Source organism: Pan troglodytes, chromosome 11 (assembly GCF_028858775.2).
Source record: "Pan troglodytes isolate AG18354 chromosome 11, NHGRI_mPanTro3-v2.0_pri, whole genome shotgun sequence".
NCBI classification, from domain to species: Eukaryota; Metazoa; Chordata; class Mammalia; order Primates; family Hominidae; genus Pan; species Pan troglodytes.
Genome location: NC_072409.2, coordinates 2,599,913 through 2,626,456, shown reverse-complemented (window position 1 = coordinate 2,626,456; position 26,544 = coordinate 2,599,913). Strand labels below are relative to the sequence as shown.

General features: G+C 48.5%; 1 protein-coding gene across 12 annotated transcripts in view; it reads right to left on the bottom strand.

Annotated features, from left to right (window-relative positions):
• CAMSAP1 (calmodulin regulated spectrin associated protein 1) overlaps window positions 1-26,544 on the bottom strand; it is a 104,168-nt gene that overhangs the window by 9,606 nt on the left and 68,018 nt on the right. For 7 of the 12 annotated variants that reach the window (XR_010148546.1, XM_009457687.5, XM_009457688.5 and 4 more), the window contains 6 exons: window positions 9,290-9,467; window positions 6,670-6,761; window positions 5,835-5,919; window positions 2,725-5,179; window positions 921-1,057; window positions 320-528 (listed from right to left, as the gene is read on the bottom strand). Coding sequence is in view for 10 of the 12 variants with exons in the window: in XM_009457687.5 (XP_009455962.1) it covers window positions 320-528; window positions 921-1,057; window positions 2,725-5,179; window positions 5,835-5,919; window positions 6,670-6,761; window positions 9,290-9,467 (3,156 nt within the window). In the remaining 2 variants the exon portion in view is untranslated. The remainder of the gene's footprint in view (window positions 1-319; window positions 529-920; window positions 1,058-2,724; window positions 5,180-5,834; window positions 5,920-6,669; window positions 6,762-9,289; window positions 9,468-26,544) is intronic. The other 5 variants (XR_010148547.1, XM_024345974.3, XM_003951563.6 and 2 more) reach the window with 1 other exon arrangement.

Below are 26,544 nucleotides of genomic sequence, written 5' to 3'. Positions count from 1 at the left end.
ACAGAAACAGACGACGGTTCATGAACGGATTCCGACAGACAAGTACCTGTCCCCTGTACCTGTTCCCCTCACCCCGCCCTGCAGAGCTCGGCCACACAGGCCGCGTCCCCACCCCATCCCGGGGAGCCGGGCTGCGCCTGGAGGTGCCGCACATCTCAGAGCATCTGGTCTCAACATTGTCATTAATGAAACGGGGATAATCATCTCCACCCTTCCCGCCTCACACCACTCTTGATGACAAAATTGAAATGAGCTGAAGAACGTGAGGCCGCCGCCCGCGGAAGGAAGCGCTGCCCGCGTGAGGGCCGGGGCTGCTTACGGGTGGAGGAGCACTTGGTGCCGGAGTCGCTGCACGACTCTTCCCGGTGCACCGACTTCGGCCGCGGCTTCTTCGGCTTTGACTTGGGCTTGCCGAGCCCCTGCTCCTCTAGGATCTGCTGCTGCTTCCTCCGCAGGTACTCCTGCTTGATGAGCTCGCGCCGCGCCTTCTCCTCCTCCTTCCGCACCCGGTCTTCCTCAGCTTTGCGCCTGGGAGAAACACACGCCCAGACACTGCTCGGTCACGGGGCTTCTTCCACGACGCCTGCGCCGCGGGGCTCTGTCCAGGCGCGTTTCTCGGGTTCTCCCCGGCCGCTGGGACCAAGAGTGGCCAGCCTCCACAAGCGGGACACAGAGGCTGCAAGGGCAGTCCTGCAGATGACCCACCGAGGCCACACAGCCTCCCTGGCCACCGGCAACGCACGTCCTCACTGAAGATCAGCAGGGGCCGTGAAAGTTCGGGGAGGCGGTCCATGGGAGGAGTAAGACCGTCACGGGCACTCATTGCCATGGTCCATGCTCAGTGCCAGCAACGGGACCGGGGCCGCCAGGGACCCACCAGGCTCCTGCTCAGTCTGCTTTCCCCCCGGCGGGACGCTTACCGGGCTTCGTCACGCTTGAGCTCCACCTCCGCTTCCAGCTGCTGCTTGCGCACGCGGGCCTCCTCGGCCTTGCGCTGCTGCTTCAGGAGGAAGGCCGCCCGCTTCTTGGCGAGCTCATCTTCCGCTTTCTGTTCATCCTGCAAGACAGAGGCCACACAGAGCATGACAGGAACCCCCTCAGACGCCGGACACGGCCGCACTCGACCCAGCAGCCGACTTCCACTACGCTTTTAAAAGTTCAACGCATAAAGACTTCTATGCTTTTCTTTAACCGTTACAGACTCTGAAATACGAATGAAGACAAATCAGGGCATTTCAAAGGCGCTCGGCATCACCCAATTTCCCAAACATCTCACGAGATCCAGTTTGCCTTAAAAAGTACACGTATATTTCCAAAATAAGAGCGAGGCTGGGCAGAATGGCTCATTCCTGTAATCCCAGCACTTTGGGAGGCTGAGGTGGGTGAATCACTTGAGGTCAGGAGTTCAAGACCAGCCTGCCCAACATGGCGAAACCCTGTCTCTATTAAAAATACAAAAATTGGCTAGATGTGGTGGCTCACGCCTGTAATCCCAGCACTTTGGGAGGCCAAGGAGAGTGGATCACCTGAGGTCAGGAGTTCAAGACCAGCCTGGCCAACATGGCGAAACCCTGTCTCCACTTAAAAAAAAAAAAAAAATACAAAAATTAGCCGGGCATGGTGGCACACGCCTGTAATCCCAGCTACTCAGAAGCCTGAGGCAGAAGAATCGCTTGAACTCGGGAGGCAGAGGTTGCGGTGAGCCAAGATCATGCCCTTTTACTCCAGCCTGGGCGACAGAGCCAGACTCTGTCCAAAAAAAAAAAAAAAAAGCGAAAAAGTAAATACTGAAGTTGGTCACGAATTTGTTTACATTTCAGAAGTGCAACCACCAAATAAAGCTTGCCTCTTTTGCTAAGATCCACCTGATGATTTGGTATCCTCTCAGTCAAATTCATAACTGCCTGGAGGCAAAGCAGAAACAGTTCAGTGTCGCTTGCCGAGAGAAAACGTTCTGAGAAATAGGTCCTCAGGTGACTCTGCTGCTGTGTGAGCATCACGGAGTGTGCGCACACCTGGATGGCAGCGCCCCCCACAGGCCTCGGCTACATCAGCCACTGCTCCTAGACTACAGACCTGCACAGCACATTACTGTACCCAATACTGTAAGTAACTGTGTATCAAAATCTATCTAAACATTGAAAAACTACCACGAAAACATGGTCTTATCATCTTAGGAGACGACGAACGTCACAGCAAACATCATGTGACGCACTGACTATTAAAACAGTTCAGTTTACGCTTCCCTTCATATCTAAGGAAAAAATTACAAGAAAAACATACAAAAAATGTTTTTTGAAGTTGCTATATCAGAGGTTGGCAAACTTCAGCCCACAGGCCAGGCCTGGCCACCTCCAGAGCATTCTAACGACGAACGCTTTTTACGCTTTGGGGCAGGACAGGGAGACGACAGGGTTTTGACTGGAAAACCAGCAAAAAAAAAAACTATGTTGAAAATCACATGAAATTCCAGTTTCAGGGCTCATAACAAAGTCATCTCAGCCACACCACGCTCACTTGCATGCGTATTGCCCGGGACTGCTTCTGGCCAAGTGGAGTCCTCGGGACAGAGACTCTGTGGCCCACAAAGCTAAACACACACATCCCCTGGCCTCTTACAGGAGCGGCTGGCCAGCCTGGTGCAGATCTGTGTTCTCTAACTCACTATCACGTGGGGTGGCAACACATCACGAGTGCCTGAAACAGATGCTACCAATCCCTTACCTTGAAGAAGAAGCCGACCCCCGGCTTCTGGTCGCCTTCGCTGACAAGGTCCGCCGAGCCATCGAGGCTTACCAGCTCCCCATCCTCGTCGGGGGCCTTCAGGTCGGAGAGGTCCACTTCAATGAGGCTGGCCCTGCTCCTCAGAGGCTCCTCCACGGGGACGCTCTCTTTTCCCGAGACATCTGAGGAGCTGGACCCCACCTCCTTCACACTCGCATCCAGAACGTCTTTGAGGCTCATCTGCTCCGAAAGAATGTTGGCATCTTTGGAAGAGGACAGAGTAAGTGTCCGCTGATTGCTTTCATCGTGGAGCCTGTAACTGTCGAAGAGACACTTCCCATGTGGGTCACCACTGGGCTCCAGGGCACCGTCCAGGCCAGGGTCCGTGGGCGTCCGAGGGTGGCTGCTGGCAGGGAAGGGTCTCAAGTGCGGGAGCGTCTCTACACTGGGCGTTGGGGTTTTACTTCGGGAGGAGCCCTGTGGCCTGTCTTTCGGGACCTTCAGCTCCGCCGGCCTTCCGGAACGGGAATTCCGGCCTTGACCCAGCCGGGGGGCTTTGCGGTGGCCAGCCATGCCTGTGGGAGAGAGTGGCTCCACGAAGTGGACTGGCGCCTTCACTTTGTGGTCCTGCGAGTTATTCTTAGAGCCCGGCACTGGGACTGTGGGGGACTTCATCAGAAGCTGCTCTTGCTGCTGAGAGATTTTCAGGATGGCCTGCTGCAGCGTACTGATGGTTTCGTTGAGCTTCTCGATGGAAAGGTCACATTCATTCACGTCGACAACCTCCCCAACAGTGTCCTCCAGGAGGGCGGCGGAGATCACCTTATTTCTCTCCAGCTCGTGCAGAGCCACAGGGTCTTTTGCTTTATGTTGCTGAGCAAAGGCCAGGCTCTCTTTGTCCACATCCTGTGGCTCGTGAAGGAGCTCCTCTCTCTGCTCCTCCTTCACGAGAAAGTCTTCGGTTTTGGAAACAGCGTCCCCACAGTCCTCCCCGTTGTGCTGAGAGTACTCCTTTGCAAAGTGCTCCGGCCTGAGGGGTGGGGCAGCCTCGGCCTTGCCCTTCTTCACCACATGCAGGAACGCAGCCTTGCCGAGCTTCAGGCGCTGCCTTGCCGACAGCGCCTCCATCTTCTTCTTCTGGGCCTCGATGGCCCTGCGCTTCTCCTCCAGCTGCATGTGCAGCTGTACCAGCTCAGATGCCAGGAGGCTGGCGGGGTCCTTGCCATGCTGGCTCGGACTCTGCTCCCTCTTCTGCCTCCACGTCGTCAGAGGGGCTGGGCAGCTCTCAGACGCATCTGGCGTGGTCTTCTGGGAGCTGCTGGTGCTGGACTTGGTCTCACAGCTGTTGAGTCTCTGGAGCTTCCTCTCCGCAAAGCTGGTCATCTTCACGCTCCCACTCGCCATGGAGACACTGCTCATCTGAGAGGCTGTGCTCAGGCAGGGGCTCGAGCGGCCACTGGCGTCATCTTTGTCTTCATGTTCCTTCACCTTCATGTCCTCCTGCAGTTTGGCCGACTCTTCCTCCCCAATGTATCTGCTGAGAACCACAGGATGGGCCTCACCCATGAAATCGTGCTCGGCTTCCTCTATGTCCACCACATCCGAGTCAGAATCCTGCCTGAGGAGAGTCCACGGCTCTGAATCGTGGGAGTTGGGGCTTTTTGAACAACTAACATATAACCTTCCCTCGGTGTCTTCATCGGCCCTGCCTACATGAAGGAAGAAGCCATCCGTGGATGGTCCCTGGGGGAACGGATCGAATCCGCCGAGGGCCAGAGGCCCACCACAGACCTCTCCTGCGGTTTCCACTGACAGTGGTCCTGTCTCGGTGGGGTCGATGCCCATGGGGAATTCTGAGCATGGAATCGGGGTAAAAGTCCTATTCAAGTCGCGACTGCCAGTCATTTTCCTTCGTACCAAAGGCTGGGGGCCCTCGCTGGGCCTCCTGGACACGATGCTCCTCGGTCTCCCTTCCCCCCGTTCATCCTCCTTGGTGATCACCTGCTTCTCTTTCGCTGGCTTAAGAACTGCTGGCATCAAAGGCTCCAAGAAAAAACTGTCAGGCTTACTTTCCGAGGTGTCCAGCTGTCCTTGGGGAGACCGGGCATTTGCTGTAAGGCCTAAGGCCCGGGGTGAGGCCCTGGGGAACTCCGGGTCAGCCTGCTGGGGAACCACGTCTGCTCTAACAATAGCCACAAGCTCCTCTTCCTCATCCTCAATACTGACATTGCTCAGGAGGCTCTTCCCGTGGCTCTTCGTGGCCGTGGGGTGTGGCTGGTTCTGTGGGGTCAGATTAACAATGTTGGATGCCAAACTGTCTTTGCTGATGGAGCGGGCCAAGCTGATGCTGTCGCCAGAGCTGGGATCCACTTCACAACTCGCAGCGTGATGTAGAGCAAAAGGTGTTGGCTGGGACGCAGGCCTGAAACACAGGGAAGGCCCACTGGGTGCGCTGCTGTATACACCAGAGACCCCCAACATGGACCAGGGGGTGAGAATGCCGGCCACACAAAGAGAATACGCCTCTCATATGCAGGAGATTTAAACTCACTCTTCCACAGAGCAGAAGAAAATCAGAGATAATTTCAGCTTTGTGATTCTCAAACACTCTAGTCCCAGGACCTCTTGATACCCTTCAAAATTACTGAGGACCTCAAAGAGCTTTTGTTTCTATTTATCAGTATTAATCTCTATTTATCATCCTACAAATTAAAGCTCAGACATTTTCTAAACACTGATTAAAATTACAGTAATTAGCCCACTCCATGACAAATGACTATATTCGCCAGAACGGAAGAAGTTCCTAGTGTTAAGGGCAGGCACTATTTGACACCTGTATAGTTCTGGGATCTGGCTGGACCCTCATACCTGACTCCACCTGCTGCCACACCACATGGTATGCAGCCTCTGAAAAATCCCACGGCACACTCGCAAGAGTGAGGCTGCAGAGAGGCAGTAACTTCCTAGTGTTGTTATAAAAATAATTCTGATTTCAGGCACTCCCTATAAAAGGGTCTCGGTGATCCTCAGGGGTTGGGGTGACATCTTAAGAACTGCTGTTTAGTATAAAAAACATTCCAAACAGAAACATTGCTGAAACACAGACTCACCTGGTTTTTTTTTCTGGCCAGGCTATTGCTGCTCCTCGAGGCTGACCATCAACTCGGGTCAAAGAATTCGATCGATGTCGCTGATCTGCAGTACAGAGGAAATAGATAGTGTTAAGTAACCAATTTTCTATCACTTGAAATTCTTTCAATATGACCATTTGTCCAGAAAAATGCCTCTCAAGTCAGTACACCAGAAGGGCCGCACGGAAAGCAGAGAGGCAAAACCATACAGTTGTCCCACATTTTGATGGTAACACACAGTTCAGAACTGTGAGAGAGCTTCAGCACGTGTGAGCCCTGCTTATGTCGCAGTCACTCTGTGTCTACTACACAGAAGGTAATTGCTCTCAACGATATTTTCACTGCAAGACTATACATTTTGACAACACAAGTTAAAATTTATTTGGCTGCAGTCTTAACTAAAATCACTGCATCAGCCGGGCACAGTGGCTCACACCTGTAATTCCAGCACTCTGGGAGGCCGAGGTGGGCAGATCATGAGGCTAGGAGATCGAGACCATCCTGGCCGACATGATGAAACCCTGTCTCTACTAAAAATACAAAAATTAACTGAGCATGGTGGCATGCGCCTATAATCCCAGCTATGTGGGAGGCTGAGGCAGGAGAATTGCTTGAACCAGGGAGTCAGAGGCTGCAGTGAGCCGAGATCGCGCCACAGCACTTCAGCCTGGTGACAGAGCAAGACTCCATCTCAAAAAACAAACAAACAAAAAAATCGCTACATCAGATAAAATGATTTAATTTTGAGAAATATGATTTTACTAATCTATAGTAAGGAGAAATTAAGGAAAAAAGGAGGAAACAACATTCTTACCAGGGATGTCCTCTCCCTGTATGGATTTCTGCTGTTTCTGTCTCAGTGGCAATAAAGGATGGGATGGGCTGAAGGCAGCAGTTCCTTTCCCGCTAAATGGAAAAAGAATTACAGGGAAAATCATTCCTTTATCAAACTTCAAGGTCAACAGCAAATGCACAAGTGTACAGGACCATCCTGAATTCACACCAAGTTTTGAGAAACTCGGACTGTTCGGGAAAAAATGACTATAAAAATGAGCCAAGAGTATCAGTAACTTCCAACCTGGGATGAACATCCACACACTGCAAACGGGCACACTGACTCCCCGATGTATCTACAACACAACCAGCTTCCCACGGGAAAAGCAAAACCCAAGCGTGCAATTAGAGTGATTTTCTGAGATAAGCAAAAGTAAAAAGAAAAAGTGATCCTTTGACAAGCAACAGTTTTCAAAAATGCACATTACTGCTTCAATTAAAAAAAAGAGAGAGAACTTCAGAGATAAAAGAGACCACAAGGATGATGCCCAATGTACTAAGCCACCACTGTGAAGATATTGATGAGTAATTAAACCCATCACAGACAGCAGCATGAACATTCCCACACTGCTGGTGGGAGGGTAAAAATGTACATTTTTAGAGAACAATATGGCAATATCCATAAAAACCTCTAAAATCACTCACACCTTTACCACTCCTTGGATTATAGCTTAAGAGAAAGAACGATGAGAGGTGCACACAGAAGCATGGGTGTGAAGGCCTCACTCCCGGGAAGAACGGCACATGCGGGAAAGGCGGAAGTCACACGTGTGCGGATCGCACAGTTCTGACAGAGCAACACCCATGAGACCGGCACCCAGCAGCCTCTGCCACTCCACAGGCACCAGCTCCCCGAGAAACAAGCGCGCTCACACTGCAGGGCAGCTATCTTGCTTGTTTCACTTTGGGGAGAATTTGGTAAAGGGATAATTCGCCAGGTGCAGACAGGCTGGGGAGATCACAGGGGACAGCTCGGCACCCTAGGCCAGAGTCAGCACACCTAGGCCTGAAGAGGCAAAGACGGGCAGAGGACACCAGAGTCAGGACACAGACACCAAAGAGACACAGTGAGAGCAGGTGTGCAGGAGCACACAAGCGAAAGGGTTGCGGAGAGAGGGGCTCAAGGCAGGGAGCCCGGGGGGAAGCTGGGCAGAGCAGGAATGGCACAGGGACCTGTGTCAGGGCCACAATGCAAACCCTGCAGCCTGGACACCGTGGGGACAGTGGACCCATCACGGCACGCCCATGACGTGACAGACTGGGTAGCTGTTGAAACTGTGGCAGAGGAGGATGCACCAAGTGGGAAAATTCTCACCACAGGCTGCTGGGTGCAGACAGCAGGTCACAGAGCAGCGTGTACACGGGCACCAGCTTCTTGTGCGCACACACGCACACACACACACACACACACGGCTCAACAACAGACACGCAAAGACCGAAGGGAGGACGCCAAGTGTCCACGCTGGCCCCGTGTGAGGGACGGCTCAGCCTCGAGCCATTCTCCTCACTCAGTGACCCCGCCTGTGCCCGCGGGCATGGAGTTACCGCCCCACCTCTGCTCTGAGCTCTGGGGACAGACACCCCAGTCTCAAAGCCGCCCAACACAGAACACATCCAAACCCTTCCCTCAGCTATGCCCCTCCCCTGGGTGTGTACCCCCCCGCCACTGCCTGTATCACAAGGGCCTCTCAACTCCTTCCTCCTGACTCCGGCAGCCCCCGCATCCCATCCCTCAACATGGTCACCGGTTTTAGCTCCTCTCAAACAACCTGAAACAACTGAGTTCGTTCTATGCCATGCTGTCTCACTGAACCATTCACTTATGTGAATTATTTAAAACCACTTTTAAATAGTGTCTTCATCTTAAATCCCAACTTAAATCGCCACGTTAAAAATGTTTCTCCACTTTCGGTGTGCTAACTGGCTCCAGGCTGGAATCAGCTGTGGGTCCTCCTACCACACACAGCACAAAGCTCACTCTTACTCCAAGGGAAGCTTCCTTCACCCCCTCCCCCAATTCTGGCACAGTCAATTCTACCCCAGATATGGTTATCCAAATTAGGTCTTCATGATGAAAATTCATTTTCGAAAAAACGTTTTTTAAACAACTCTTTTTCTAGAGTAGTTTAGCCTTTAAGCAGCTCTATACACTTTTTCACTAGAATCAAATTAATTCTTCCCCGAAGAGCAAACAAATTCTCTTCTTTGAAGACTTCACAATACTTGAAATGCAAGAGGATTTCACTCTTTATGTCTATCAGACCATAAAGAGCACACCTAAACTGTCAATTCAACTTTCTAATCTTTAGATCGTTTCTTAAACAGTGTAACACATGGTGGAAAAGAGAACAGAAAAACACCTGTTCCATAAACAATGTCAGAATTAGGTACACATCCCTGAAGGAACTTCCTGCTAGTATCATTCCCAGCCTCTGGAAAGGGGACCGAATGGCCAGAAGGGCAGGGACAGAAGGAAAATCTTTCATAAGCGAATACAAATTGCTTATTTTAAAAAAGGTAACTTCAATTAATATTTTAAACTAACACAAAAAGGGACACAAGATGGTGAACTGATTCTGAAAGCAGAAAGACAGACTTACAGGTATTCAGGTTCTTCCGGGTGCAGGTAGTGCCTGTGACAGCCTTCCGCCGGCTGCTGCACGGGGGGCTGCAGGTCAGCCGGGGTCCCTGCAGCAGGGCTGCCTAGGAAACTGCGTTTGGTCGCGTTGGAGATAGGTACAGGAGGCCGGCTGCTCTTCTGGTGTAACACTGTTTTCGCTGCAGAAATAGCGTTTTTGCATCGTTACTTACAACACTAACTGGAAGCACAGAAAACCTAACCTGCAGCTTTTATAAGCACTAACTCAACCTTTTATTGAAACCAAACTTCTGCCAAAAAAAACTGGTTTCAAGTTTAACAAATGTATTCTGTAATAACAAGTACTACAAATATTATACCAAAGTAAATACTAACATTAAAAGACACAACACAGATGAGAAGAAGAACTGAGAGGAAATGTAAGCCCAGCTGATGGGCTCTGTCTTGGTCACCGTCTAGCACCCGCACAAAAGTCCTCCACTGGTGGGCTGCTTCCAAAACCACGTGCCACCTTCACCAAGCCTGGTGCTAGACAAGATGCCCACCACCCAGGCTCCTGGGAGAAGGCTTGGGGCTCAGCTCCAGAGAGCCACCTCGCTCAGCCCAGCCAGTGAGGGACCGAGGCAGGGTCAGAAGGGCGGTTCTCTAGGCCCAGCATGTGGGCAGCTGCTCTGGTGGGTCCCTTCAGCTCCAGCCCCTGGGGGTCAGGTGAGGTGCTGAGCCTGGCTGGGGCGCCATTCCCTTTCTTGGCCCACGCCTGCTCACCCGCCTCTCTCCCAAAGGGTCAGCCCCAAACAGTGACTCTGTATCTAAGGCTGCTTCCCAGAGAACTAACCTATGGGAGGTGATGCCAGGAGCAGCTCAAGAAGGCAAGAGGTGGGGCCATATGGTGGGGACCAGTGGGAGGGCACCCACTAGGTGATGTGTTGTGAACATGGAGGAGGGAAGTAAGGACGAGCGGGTGGCGGCTGCACTGAGCTGTGCAGACGGTCTAGGGAAAAGATAAAGAGGGCAAAGAGGCAGCAACGTGTGACCAAAAGCCAAGGGCACCAAGCTGTGCTCTCCTACAGCCAGGGGCCAGGACCAGAAATGAATGGCTGCCAGAGAAGCTAAACCCCCAACCCAAGAAGGCTGCAAGGCCAAGGTGAGGCCCTAGATGGGAAGGAAAGAGACTATGACTCATGGCATACAAACTTCTAGGCCTGGAGAACCTCAAATTCTCAGATTACCTGAAATTCTTTGAGCCTACAGAGGAGGGCTCCCCTCCCTGTTAAAGGCCAGTATCCCTGCTGGCCCCACGCTTAGATGATACAGATCTCTCTCTCAAGATGACATGTGCTCCCCCAGGCACATTATAATCAGATTGTCAAAGACAAAAAGAATTTTGAAAGCAGCAAGAGAAAAGTGATTCATCACATACATGGGAACCCCCATTAGACTATCAGTAGGTTTCTCAGCTGAAACCTGCAGGCCAGAGAGAAATGGGATGATATATTCAAAACGCTGAAAGGACGGGAAAAAACCCCAATCAAGAACATTTTATCTGGCGAAGCAATACTTCAGAAACACAGAGGAAATAAAAACATTCCCGGACAAACAAAAGTTGAGGGAGTTCATCACCACTGCACCTGCCTTCCAAGAATGGCTAAAAGGAATTCTTCATATTGAATCAACAGAACACTAAATAGCAACACAAAAACATAAAAAGTATGAAACTTATTGGTAAAGGGAAATATACAGACACAAACATAATACTGTATTACCATAACAGTGGTAGATACATCGCTTTTAATTCCATTATAAAAGTTAAAAGAGGCCAGGCACGGTGGCCCATGCCTGTAATCCCAACATTTTGGAAGGCTGAGGTGGGAAGACCACTTCAGCTCAGGAGTTCTAGACTAGCCTGGGCAACACAGCAAGACCTCATCTCTACTGAAAAAAAAAAAAAAAAATTAAAGTAGCTAGGCATGGTGGCACATGCCTGTAGTCCCAGCTACTTGGGAGGCTGAGGTAGGAGGATTGCTTGAGCCCAGGAGTCTGAGGCTGCAGTGAGCAATGATCAAGCCACTGCACTTCAGTCCAGCCTGGACAACAGAGCAAGACCTTGTCTCAAAGAAGAAAAAAAGGTAAAAGACAAAAATAGTTAAAATAACAATAAATTGGCCAGGCACGGTGGCTCACACCTGTAATCCCAGTACTTTTCGAGGCCGAAGCTGGTGGATCACCCGAGGTCGGGAGTTCAAGACCAGCCTGGCCACATGGTGAAACTCCAGGTCTACCAAAAAAACAAAAATTAGCCAGGCGTGGTGGCGGATACCTGTAGTCCCAGCTACTCAGGAGGCTGAGGCAGGAGAATCACTTGAACCCGTGAGGCGGAAGTTGCAGCGAGCTGAGATTGTGCCACTGCACTCCAGCCTGGGCGACAGAGCGAGACTCTGTCATACATAAATAAATAAATAAATAAATAACAATAAGTTATGTTAACAATTACATAAATAGTTATGTATGGTGGCATTAACTGCACATCATGTAGAGGAGGGAGGTAAAAGCTGAGAGGTCTTGCATATAAGTGAAGGTGAGTTGTCATCATCTTAAAACAGACAACTGTATCTTATGTAAGCCCTAGGTAATGACTACTGAAGTTACACAAAAGAAAGAGAGAAGGGAAAGCAAAAACCATTAACACAAAAAGCAACAACAAAACACAAATGAAGATAGCAAGAGACAAAGACATGCAAAAGAACTGTTAGACAAAACAGTTAACAAAATGGAAAAAGGAAATCCTTTCCTATCAATAATTACTTCAAACAAAAATGGATTCAACTCACTAATCAAAAGATAGAGAGTAGCTAAATGAACTAAACACCAAGATTCAACAGTATACTGCCTACAGGAAACCCACTTTTGAGTGAAGAACACACAGGCTGAAAGTGAAGGGATGAAAAGATATTCCACGCATGCAAATGGTAACCCAAAGAAAGCAGGCATGGCTATACTTACCTCAGACAAAACAGACTTTACATCGAAAACTGTCTCTAGAGACAAGGGTCAATTCAACAGAAAGCTGTAACAACTGTAAACATCTATGTACCCACATCAGACCTAAATATATAAAGCAATATTGACAGATCTCAAAGGAGAAACAGAAATACAGTAATAGCAGAAGGCTTCAATACCCCACTTTAAATACTGGATAGAATATCCAGACAGGATATTTAACAGTAATAAAAACAAAGAACAGCAGGCTTACACAACATTCCAGACTAAATGACCTCACAGAGACATATACACACTTTTCACCCAACAGCAGCAGAATACGTATTTTTCTCAAGCACATGGGACCCATTCTCCAGAACAGATCATATGTTAAGTCATAAAACAAGTCTTAAAAAATTTAAGAAGATCAAAATCATGTCATGTATCTTTTCCAACCACAATGGAATGAACCTAAAATTAATTACAGCAAGAAGGCCAGGCGCAGTGGCTCACGCCTGTAATCCCAGCACTTTGGGAGGCTGAGGGGGGCAGATCACCTGAGGTCAGGAGTTCAAGACCAGCCTGGCCAACACACTGAAACGCCGTCTCTACTAAAAATACGAAAAATTAGCTGAGCGTGGTGGCGGGCGCCTGTAATCCCAGCTACTTGGGAGGCTGAGGCAGGAGAATTGCTTGAACCTGGGAGGTGGAGGCTGCAGTGAGCCGAGATCGCTCCAGCCTGTGTGACAGAGTGAGACTCCGTCTCAAAAAAATTAAAAAGTAACGGTAAGAAAACAAGATGATTGACAAATACATGGAAACTAAACAACACATTCTTAAACTACCATTGAGTAAAAAAGGAAATCAAAAGGGATTTTACAAGTATCTTAAGCTGAATGAAGCGGAATACAACATACCAAAACTTGCATGATGCAGTGTTAACAAGGAAGTCTGGGGCCAGATGTGGTGGCGCAGACCTGTAATCCCAGCACTTTAGGAGACTGAAGTGGGAGGACTGCTTGAGGCCAGGAGTTCAAGACAAATCTGGCCAACATAGCAAGACCCCATCTCTCTTTTTTTAATTAAAAAAAAAAGGAATTCTGTAGCAATCAACACTTCCATTAACGAAGAAGCAGGACTTTAAATAACAACCTAACTTCACACCTCAAAGACTAGGAAAGGAAGAACAAACTAAGCTCAAAGTTAGCAGAAGAAAGGAAATTATAATAAAGATCAGAGCAGAAATAGATCAAATAGAGAAAAACAATAGAAAAAAATCAACAAAACTAAGTTGGTTTTGTGAAGATAAAATTGACAAACTAATGAAGAAAAAGACTCAAATAAAATCAGAAATAAAAGAGGAGATATTATAATAGATGCCTCAGAAATAAAAATGATCACAAGGGCCTATTACAAACACTTATATGCCAACAAACTGAATAATGCAGAAGAAATGGATAAATCTCTAGAAATATACAATCTATGAAGACTGAACAAAGAAGATATCTAAAGCCTAAACAGACAGTAATAAATAAAGAGACTGAAGCAGTAATCACAAACCTCCCAACAAAGAAAAAGTCCAGGACCAGATGGCTTCACTACTGAATTCTACCAATTCTTCTTAAATCCTTCCAAAAAACAGAAGAAGAAACACTTCTAAACTCATTTTATGAAGACAGCATCACCCTGATACCAAAGGCAGACATAGACACCAGAAGGAAAGAAAACTACAGGCCAATATCTCTGATTAACGCAGATGTAAAAATCCTCAATAAAATACTAATAAACCAAATTCAACATTACATCAAAAAGATTATACACCATGATTAAGTGGAATTCCTCCCTGAAATGCCAGGTTGGTTCAACAAAGGCAAATCAATGCAGAACACATTAACAGAATCACAGATAAATACCACATGATCATCTCAACAGTATGCAGAAAAAGCATCTAAGTTCAACATCCATTCATGATTTAAAAAAAACAACTCTACACAAAACAGGTATAGAAGGAGCTTACCTCCTCACAATAAAAACCATTTATGAAAAGCCCACAGCCAGTACCATAATTAGTGGGGGAAAACTGAAAGCTTTTCCTCTAAGATCTGGAACAAGACAAGGATGCCCACTCTCACCTCTTTTATTCAACACAGTACTGGAAATTCTAGTCAGATAAATTAGTCTAAATAAATAAATAAATAAAAAAGAAAAAAGGAAATCCAAATTGGAAAGGAAGAAATAAAACTGTCTCACTGCAGATCCAAGGTCCTACACATAGAAAATCCTAAAGGCTCCATAAAATAAGTGCTAGAACTAATCAACGAATTCAGTCAAGTTGCAGGATACAAAATCAACATGAAAAAACTGTAGCATTTCTATACACTAACAATTAATTAATTATCTAAAAAAGAAATCAAGAAAACAATCCAATTTATAATAGCATCAAAAAGAACAAATACTTAGGAATAAATATAACCAATGAGTAAAAGATCTGTACACTGAAAACAATAAAACACTGATGAAAGAAATTGAAGACAACAAAATTAGTGTAAAGATATCCCATATTCATGGATTGACATAATATTGTCAAAATGTCCATACTACCAAAAATGACCTACAAATTCACTGCAATCCCTATCAAAATCCCAATGGCATTTTCCACCAAAACAGAAAAACAAACCTAAAATCTGTATGGAACCACAAAAGACCCAAAATAGCCACAGTAATCTTGAGAAAGAACAACAAAGGCAAAAACATCACACTCCCTGATTTCAAATTATACTACAAAGCTATAGTAAAACACTATCATACTGGCATAAAAACAGACACAAGCCAATGAAACAGAATTGAGGTATACGGTTAACTAATCTTTGACAAAGGTGCCAAAAATACACCATGGGGAAAGGATAGTACCTTCAATAAATGTTGTTGGGAAAACTGGATAACCAGATGTAGAAGAATGAAACTGGACCCTTATTTCACACCATATACAAAAATCAACTCAAAATGGACTGAAGACTTAGACTAATTAATTTAATTAAGACCTGAAACTGTAAAACTCTAGGGAAATAAGCTCCTTGACATTAGCCTTGGTGATGATTTGGTTATCACACCAAAAGCACAACTAACAAAAACAAAAATAAACCACAGGAACTACACCAAATGAAAAAGGTTCTGCAAAGCAAAGGAAACAAACAAAATGAGATGGCAGCCTACAGACTGAGAAACTATTTACAAACTATATGGCTGATAAGAGGTTAACATCCAAAATATATAAGTAACGCAACTCAATCGCAAAAATACAAATAACCCAAATAAAAAGCAGGCTAAGGTCTTAAATAGGCATTTTTTTCAAAAGAAGACATACAGGTGGCCAACAGGTATGTGAAGAGTTGCTCAACATGACCAGTCATCAGGGAGTGCAAATCAAAACCACAATAAGACATCACTCACACCTGTCAGGATGGCTATTATCAAAAAGACAAGAGATGAGTATTGAGGAGAATGTGGAGAAAAGGTGAACCTTTGCATACTGTTGGTGGGAACACAAATTGGTATAGCCATTCTGAAAAACAGTATGGAGGTTACTCAAAAAACTGAAAATAGAATTACCATATGATCCAGCAATCCCTCTTCTGGGTATATATCCAAAGGAAATGAAATCAGCGTCGCTAAGAGTTATGTGCACTCCCATGTTTACTGCGGCACAATTCATAATTGCCCAGATATAGAATCAATCTGCTTGTCAACAGATGAATAAAGAAATTGTGATATACAGAGACATACAATGGAATATTACTCAACCTCAAAAAAGAAGGAAGTCTTGTAATTTGTGACAACACAGATGGACCTGGAAGATATTATGTACAGTGAATAAGCCAGACACAGAAAGAAAAATACTGCTTGATCACACGTGTATGTGGAATCTAAAAAGTAGAACTTAAGGAGAGAAGTGTTTGCCAGGGGCTGGAGGGTGAGGGGAACAGGGAGATGATGGTCAAAGGGCACCAAGTTTCCATTTTAAGGTAAGTAAGGCAGCATGGGACTATAGTTAGCAATATTATGTTGTCCATTTGAGATCTGCTGAAAGATTTTAAGTGTTCTCACCACATACAAAGGTAGCGATGTGAAGAGACGGATGTTAACTAGCTTGACCCTGGTAACCAGTTCACTATGTATACGTGTATCAAAACATCATGCTGTTTATATACACTTTTAATCTTCAATAGGACCTGCCCCCATCTTCCCTCGCGGTCACCAGGCCTATAACCAGGGTGACATCCAACAAAGCCCTTGCCTGGGAGAAAAGGGCCACATACCCACACACCCCGTGGAGCTGCGGGGTGTAGCCAGCCAGTTTCAGCAGCCAGGGGAGGCTGTGAAGTGCTGGACTCTGAGGGCCCTTGTCAAGGGAGCTGGCTGAGGCAAAATGTGTCCATTTGGGAGGACCCCCAAGCACAGGATATGGCAGGAATTGGGTGATGATGCACGTGTACTAACAGGAGGCCCTTACCAAGTAAGGGAGAAGTACCATAACTGCCAAGGGACAGCAGAGGAGGGGCTAGGACCCCTCCCGCCCCCACACACACAGCAGAAGCATGGGGAGTGTGCCGGTCAGACGGGTACCCACAGCAGCACCAGGCAGCCCCGTGGTCGCCCCCTTCAGTACACCAGGGCTGTCTGAAGCAACGATTGGCGGGGAAGCAATCACCGTGGCAAGAGGAAGACAGAGTTCCAAAGTGAGAGGCTTCACGGAGGTATCAGAAACCAGGTGGCCTTAGTGATTATGGTGAATGGCAAGGCTGGAGGGGCGGCCACGGGGCCTGGTCAGCAGAGTCACAGAATTGAGAACAGGGCCCTGCTTCACTAGGCACAAAACACAGAGCCAACAAGGGCACTGGTGAGCTTATCCCATGAGAAGAAACCAAGAAAGGATGACTGGTTGCTAAGAGCAGCTGTGCCCCCACTGGAATTCAGTATGCCATGCTGGACGGATCCAAATTACACCCTAGTGGCATAAAAATTATTTTGATGGCTGGGCACGGTGGCTCACGCCTGTAAGCCCAGCACTTTGGGAAGCCGGAAAAGGCAGATCACCTGAGGTCAGGAGTTCTAGACCAGCCTGGCCAACATGGCAAAACCCCGTCTCTACTAAAAAATGCAAAAATTAGCCAGGCGTGGTGGTGCGCACCTGTAATCCCAGCTACTTGGGAGATTGAGGCAGGAGAATCACTTGAACCCAGGAGGTGGAGGCTGCAGTGAGGTGAGATTGTGCCACTGCTCTCCAGCCTGGGTGACAGAGCAAGACCCTGTCTAAAAACAAAAAACAAAAACAACAAAAAAATTATTCTGACATTTGCTATCCAACAGACTCAAAAAACAGCTTTTTCAGAGCTTCTCTTATCTGACCAGGGGCAGAAACTTCGGAAAGAGAGGTGCCAAAATCCCCTCTGGGGCAGATTTCCTGCCCAAAAGCACCCAGAGAAGCCCATGTGCATCTACAGACGCACATCACCACGTACCTTTACCCGTTCCGCAGCCACACATCGCCAAGTACCTTCTACCCTGTTCTACAGAAACACGTCACCACGTACCTTTACCCATTCGGCAGCCACACATCGCCACATACCTTCTACCCATTCCGCAGGCACACATCGCCACGTACCTTCTACCCATTCTGCAGCCACACATCGCCACGTACCTTCTACCCTGTTCTACAGACACACGTCACCAAGTACCTTTATCCATTCCGCAGCCACACATCACCACGTACCTTCTACCCTGTTCTACAGACACACATCACCATGGACCTTTACCCACTCTGCAGCCACACATCGCCACATACCTTCTACCCTGTTCTACAGACACACGTCACCACATACCTTCTACCCTGTTCTACAGACACGTCACCACATGCCTTTACCCATTCTGCAGCCACACATCGCCACGTACCTTCTACCCATTCTGCAGTCACACATCGCCATGTACCTTCTACCCATTCTACAGCCACACATCACCACGTACCTTCTACCCTGTTCTACAGACACACGTCACCACGTGCCTTCTACCCATTCCGCAGCCACACATCACCACATACCTTCTACCCTGTTCTACAGACACACATTACCACGCTTTTTCTACTCCGTTCTACAGACACGTCACCACACACTTTCTACCCTGTTCTACAGACACACATCACCACGCACTTTCCACCCATTCCGCAGCCACAGTCATGTACCTTCTACCCAGTTCTATAGACACACATCACCACACACTTTCTACCCATTCTGCAGCCACACATCGCCACGTACCTTCTACCCTGTTCTACAGACACACATCATCACACACTTTCTACCCCGTTCTACAGACACACGTCACCACGCACTTCTACCCTGTTCTACAGACACACATCACCACGTACTTTCTACCCCGTTCTACAGACACGTCACCACGCACTTCTACCCTGTTCTACAGACACACATCACCACGCACTTTCTACCCATTCCACAGCCACACATCGTCACGTACCTTCTACCCTGTTCTACAGATACACATCATCATGCACTTTCTACCCCGTTCTACAGACATGTCACCACACACTTCTACCGACACACACCATGCACTTTCTACCCATTCTACAAACACGTCACCACACTTGCTACCCATTCTACAGACACACGTCACCACACACTTTCTACCCGTTCTACAGACACACGTCACCACACACTTTCTACCCATTCTACAGACACACATCATCACGCACTTTCTACCTGTTCTAGAGACACACGTCACCACGCATGTTCTACAGACACACATCATCATGCCCGTTCTACAGACACACATCATCACGCACTTTCTACCCATTCCAGAGACACACGTCACCACGGACGTTCTACAGACACACATCATCATACACTTTCTACCCCTTCTACAGATACACATCATCACGCACTTTCTACCGGTTCTACAGACACATGTCATCACGCACTTTCTGCCCGTTGTACAGACACACGTCATCACGCACTTTCCACCCCTTCTACAGACACACGTCATCACGCACTTTCTACCCCTTCTACAGACACACGTTATCACGCACTTTCCACCTGTTCTACACACACACATCATCACGCGCTTTCTACCCCTTCTACAGACACACATCATCACGCACTTTCTACCGCTTCTACAGACACACGTCATCACGCACTTTCTACCCCTTCTACAGACACACGTCATCACGCACTTTCCACCCGTTCTACAGACACACGTTATCACGCACTTTCCACCTGTTCTACACACACACATCATCACACGCTTTCTACCCCTTCTAAAGACACACATCATCACACGCTTTCTACCCCTTCTACAGACACACATCATCACACACTTTCTACCGGTTCTACAGACACATGTCATCACGCACTTTCTACCCCTTCTACAGACACACGTCATCACGCACTTTCCACCCGTTCTACAGACACACGTTATCACGCACTTTCCACCTGTTCTACCCACACACATCATCACACGCTTTCTACCCCTTCTACAGACACACGTCATCACACACTTTCTACCGGTTCTACAGACACACGTCATCACGCACTTTCCACCCCTTCTACAGACACACGTCATCACGCACTTTCCACCCCTTCTACAGACACACGTCATCACGCACTTTCCACCCGTTCTACAGACACACGTCATCACGCACTTTCCACCCGTTCTACAGACACACGTCATCACGCACTTTCCACCCCCTCTACAGACACACGTCATCACGCACTTTCCACCCCTTCTACAGACACACGTCATCACGCACTTTCCACCCCTTCTACAGACACACGTCATCACGCACTTTCCACCCCTTCTACAGACACACGTCATCACGCACTTTCCACCCCTTCTACAGACACACGTCATCACGCACTTTCCACCCATTCTACAGACACACGTCATCACGCACTTTCCACCCCTTCTACAGACACACGTCATCACGCACTTTCCACCCGTTCTACAGACACACGTCATCACGCACTTTCCACCCCTTCTACAGACACACGTCATCACGCACTTTCCACCCATTCTACAGATACACGTCATCACGCACTTTCCACCCCTTCTACAGACACATGTCATCATGCACTTTCCACCCATTCTACAGACACGTCATCACACACTTTCTACCCCTTCTACAGACACACATCATCACGCACTTTCCACCCCTTCTACAGACACACGTCATCACGCACTTTCCACCCATTCTACAGACACACGTCATCACGCACTTTCCACCCATTCTACAGACACACATCATCACGCACTTTCCACCCGTTCTACAGACACACGTCATCACGCACTTTCCACCCGTTCTACAGACACACGTCATCACGCACTTTCCACCCGTTCTACAGACACACGTCATCACGCACTTTCCACCCATTCTACAGACACGTCATCACACACTTTCTACCCGTTCTACAGACACACATCATCACACACTTTCTACCCGTTCTACAAACACACGTCATCACGCACTTTCCACCCGTTCTACAGACACACGTCATCACGCACTTTCCACCCCTTCTACAGACACACGTCATCACGCACTTTCCACCCATTCTACAGACACACATCATCACGCACTTTCCACCCCTTCTACAGACACACGTCATCACACACTTTCCACCCGTTCTACAGACACACGTCATCACGCACTTTCCACCCATTCTACAGACACGTCATCACACACTTTCTACCCGTTCTACAGACACACATCATCACACACTTTCTACCCGTTCTACAAACACACGTCATCACGTACTTTCCACCCCTTCTACAGACACACATCATCACGCACTTTCCACCCGTTCTACAGACACACGTCATCACGCACTTTCCACCCCTTCTACAGACACACGTCATCACGCACTTTCCACCCCTTCTACAGACACACGTCATCACGCACTTTCCACCCGTTCTACAGACACACGTCATCACGCACTTTCCACCCATTCTACAGACACGTCATCACACACTTTCTACCCGTTCTACAGACACACATCATCACACACTTTCCACCCGTTCTACAGACACGTCATCACGCACTTCTACCCACTGTACAGACACACATCATCACACACTTTCCACCCATTCTACAGACACGTCATCACACACTTTCCACCCGTTCTACAGACACACGTCATCACGCACTTTCCACCCCTTCTACAGACACACGTCATCACGCACTTTCCACCCGTTCTACAGACACACGTCATCACGCACTTTCCACCCGTTCTACAGACACACGTCATCACGCACTTTCCACCCCTTCTACAGACACACGTCATCACGCACTTTCCACCCGTTCTACAGACACACGTCATCACGCACTTTCCACCCGTTCTACAGACACACGTCATCACGCACTTTCCACCCCTTCTACAGACACACGTCATCACGCACTTTCCACCCGTTCTACAGACACACGTCATCACGCACTTTCCACCCGTTCTACAGACACACGTCATCACGCACTTTCCACCCGTTCTACAGACACACGTCATCACGCACTTTCCACCCGTTCTACAGACACACGTCATCACGCACTTTCCACCCGTTCTACAGACACACGTCATCACGCACTTTCCACCCGTTCTACAGACACACGTCATCACGCACTTTCCACCCCTTCTACAGACACACGTCATCACGCACTTTCCACCCGTTCTACAGACACACGTCATCACGCACTTTCCACCCGTTCTACAGACACACGTCATCACGCACTTTCCACCCGTTCTACAGACACGTCATCACGCACTTTCCACCCGTTCTACAGACACACGTCATCACGCACTTTCCACCCGTTCTACAGACACACGTCATCACGCACTTTCCACCCGTTCTACAGACACACGTCATCACGCACTTTCCACCCGTTCTACAGACACGTCATCACGCACTTTCTACCCGTTCTACAGACACGTCATCACGCACTTTCTACCCACTGTACAGACACACATCATCACGCACTTTCCACCCGTTCTACAGACACACATCATCACGCACTTTCCACCCCTTCTACAGACACACGTCATCACACACTTTCCACCCGTTCTACAGACACACGTCATCACGCACTTTCCACCCGTTCTACAGACTCGTCATCACACACTTTCTACCCTTTCTACAGACACACATCATCACACACTTTCTACCCGTTCTACAGACACACGTCATCACGCACTTTCCACCCGTTCTGCAGACACACGTCATCACGCACTTTCCACCCGTTCTGCAGACACACGTCATCACGCACTTTCCACCCCTTCTACAGACACACGTCATCACGCACTTTCCACCCATTCTACAGACACGTCATCACGCACTTTCTACCCCTTCTACAGACACACATCATCACGCACTTTCCACCCCTTCTACAGACACACGTCATCACGCACTTTCCACCCCTTCTACAGACACACGTCATCACGCACTTTCCACCCGTTCTACAGACACACGTCATCACGCACTTTCCACCCGTTCTACAGACACACGTCATCACGCACTTTCCACCCCTTCTACAGACACACGTCATCACGCACTTTCCACCCGTTCTACAGACACACGTCATCACGCACTTTCCACCCGTTCTACAGACACACGTCATCACGCACTTTCCACCCCTTCTACAGACACACGTCATCACGCACTTTCTACCCGTTCTACAGACACACGTCATCACGCACTTTCCACCCGTTCTACAGACACACGTCATCACGCACTTTCCACCCGTTCTACAGACACACGTCATCACGCACTTTCCACCCGTTCTACAGACACGTCATCACGCACTTTCCACCCGTTCTACAGACACACGTCATCACGCACTTTCCACCCGTTCTACAGACACACGTCATCACGCACTTTCCACCCGTTCTACAGACACACGTCATCACGCACTTTCCACCCGTTCTACAGACACACGTCATCACGCACTTTCCACCCATTCTACAGACACGTCATCACGCACTTTCTACCCACTGTACAGACACACATCATCACGCACTTTCCACCCGTTCTACAGACACACATCATCACGCACTTTCCACCCCTTCTACAGACACACGTCATCACACACTTTCCACCCGTTCTACAGACACACATCATCACGCACTTTCCACCCGTTCTACAGACACACGTCATCACGTACTTTCCACCCCTTCTACAGACACACGTCATCACGCACTTTCCACCCGTTCTACAGACACACGTCATCACGCACTTTCCACCCGTTCTACAGACACACGTCATCACGCACTTTCCACCCGTTCTACAGACACACGTCATCACGCACTTTCCACCCATTCTAGACACGTCATCACACACTTTCTACCCGTTCTACAGACACACATCATCACACACTTTCTACCCGTTCTACAAACACACGTCATCACGTACTTTCCACCCCTTCTACAGACACACATCGTCACGCACTTTCCACCCCTTCTACAGACACACGTCATCACGCACTTTCCACCCGTTCTACAGACACACGTCATCACGCACTTTCCACCCATTCTACAGACACGTCATCACACACTTTCTACCCGTTCTACAGACACACATCATCACACACTTTCTACCCGTTCTACAAACACACGTCATCACGCACTTTCCACCCGTTCTGCAGACACACGTCATCACGCACTTTCCACCCGTTCTACAGACACACGTCATCACGCACTTTCCACCCCTTCTACAGACACACGTCATCACGCACTTTCCACCCGTTCTACAGACACACGTCATCACGCACTTTCCACCCGTTCTACAGATACACGTCATCACGCACTTTCCACCCCTTCTACAGACACACGTCATCACGCACTTTCCACCCATTCTACAGACACGTCATCACACACTTTCTACCCCTTCTACAGACACACATCATCACGCACTTTCCACCCCTTCTACAGACACACGTCATCACGCACTTTCCACCCGTTCTACAGACACACGTCATCACGCACTTTCCACCCGTTCTACAGACACACGTCATCACGCACTTTCCACCCCTTCTACAGACACACGTCATCACGCACTTTCCACCCGTTCTACAGACACACGTCATCACGCACTTTCCACCCGTTCTACAGACACACGTCATCACGCACTTTCCACCCGTTCTACAGACACACGTCATCACGCACTTTCCACCCGTTCTACAGACACACGTCATCACGCACTTTCCACCCGTTCTACAGACACGTCATCACACACTTTCCACCCGTTCTACAGACACACGTCATCACGCACTTTCCACCCGTTCTACAGACACACGTCATCACGCACTTTCCACCCGTTCTACAGACACACGTCATCACGCACTTTCCACCCGTTCTACAGACACACGTCATCACGCACTTTCCACCCATTCTACAGACACGTCATCACGCACTTTCTACCCACTGTACAGACACACATCATCACGCACTTTCCACCCGTTCTACAGACACACATCATCACGCACTTTCCACCCCTTCTACAGACACACATCATCACGCACTTTCCACCCCTTCTACAGACACACGTCATCACACACTTTCCACCCGTTCTACAGACACACATCATCACGCACTTTCCACCCGTTCTACAGACACACGTCATCACGTACTTTCCACCCCTTCTACAGACACACGTCATCACGCACTTTCCACCCGTTCTACAGACACACGTCATCACGCACTTTCCACCCGTTCTACAGACACACGTCATCACGCACTTTCCACCCGTTCTACAGACACACGTCATCACGCACTTTCCACCCATTCTAGACACGTCATCACACACTTTCTACCCGTTCTACAGACACACATCATCACACACTTTCTACCCGTTCTACAAACACACGTCATCACGTACTTTCCACCCCTTCTACAGACACACATCGTCACGCACTTTCCACCCCTTCTACAGACACACGTCATCACGCACTTTCCACCCGTTCTACAGACACACGTCATCACGCACTTTCCACCCATTCTACAGACACGTCATCACACACTTTCTACCCGTTCTACAGACACACATCATCACACACTTTCTACCCGTTCTACAAACACACGTCATCACGCACTTTCCACCCGTTCTGCAGACACACGTCATCACGCACTTTCCACCCGTTCTACAGACACACGTCATCACGCACTTTCCACCCCTTCTACAGACACACGTCATCACGCACTTTCCACCCGTTCTACAGACACACGTCATCACGCACTTTCCACCCCTTCTACAGACACACGTCATCACGCACTTTCCACCCGTTCTACAGACACACGTCATCACGCACTTTCCACCCGTTCTACAGATACACGTCATCACGCACTTTCCACCCCTTCTACAGACACACGTCATCACGCACTTTCCACCCATTCTACAGACACGTCATCACACACTTTCTACCCCTTCTACAGACACACATCATCACGCACTTTCCACCCCTTCTACAGACACACGTCATCACGCACTTTCCACCCGTTCTACAGACACACGTCATCACGCACTTTCCACCCATTCTATAGACACGTCATCACGCACTTTCCACCCCTTCTACAGACACACGTCATCACACACTTTCCACCCGTTCTACAGACACACGTCATCACGCACTTTCCACCCGTTCTACAGATACACGTCATCACGCACTTTCCACCCCTTCTACAGACACACGTCATCATGCACTTTCCACCCATTCTACAGACACGTCATGACACACTTTCTACCCCTTCTACAGACACACATCATCACGCACTTTCCACCCCTTCTACAGACACACGTCATCACGCACTTTCCACCCGTTCTACAGACACACGTCATCACGCACTTTCCACCCATTCTACAGACACACGTCATCACGCACTTTCCACCCATTCTACAGACACACGTCATCACGCACTTTCCACCCGTTCTACAGACACACGTCATCACGCACTTTCCACCCGTTCTACAGACACACGTCATCACGCACTTTCCACCCCTTCTACAGACACACGTCATCACGCACTTTCCACCCGTTCTACAGACACACGTCATCACGCACTTTCCACCCCTTCTACAGACACACGTCATCACGCACTTTCCACCCGTTCTACAGACACACGTCATCACGCACTTTCCACCCGTTCTACAGACACACGTCATCACGCACTTTCCACCCGTTCTACAGACACACGTCATCACGCACTTTCCACCCGTTCTACAGACACACGTCATCATGCACTT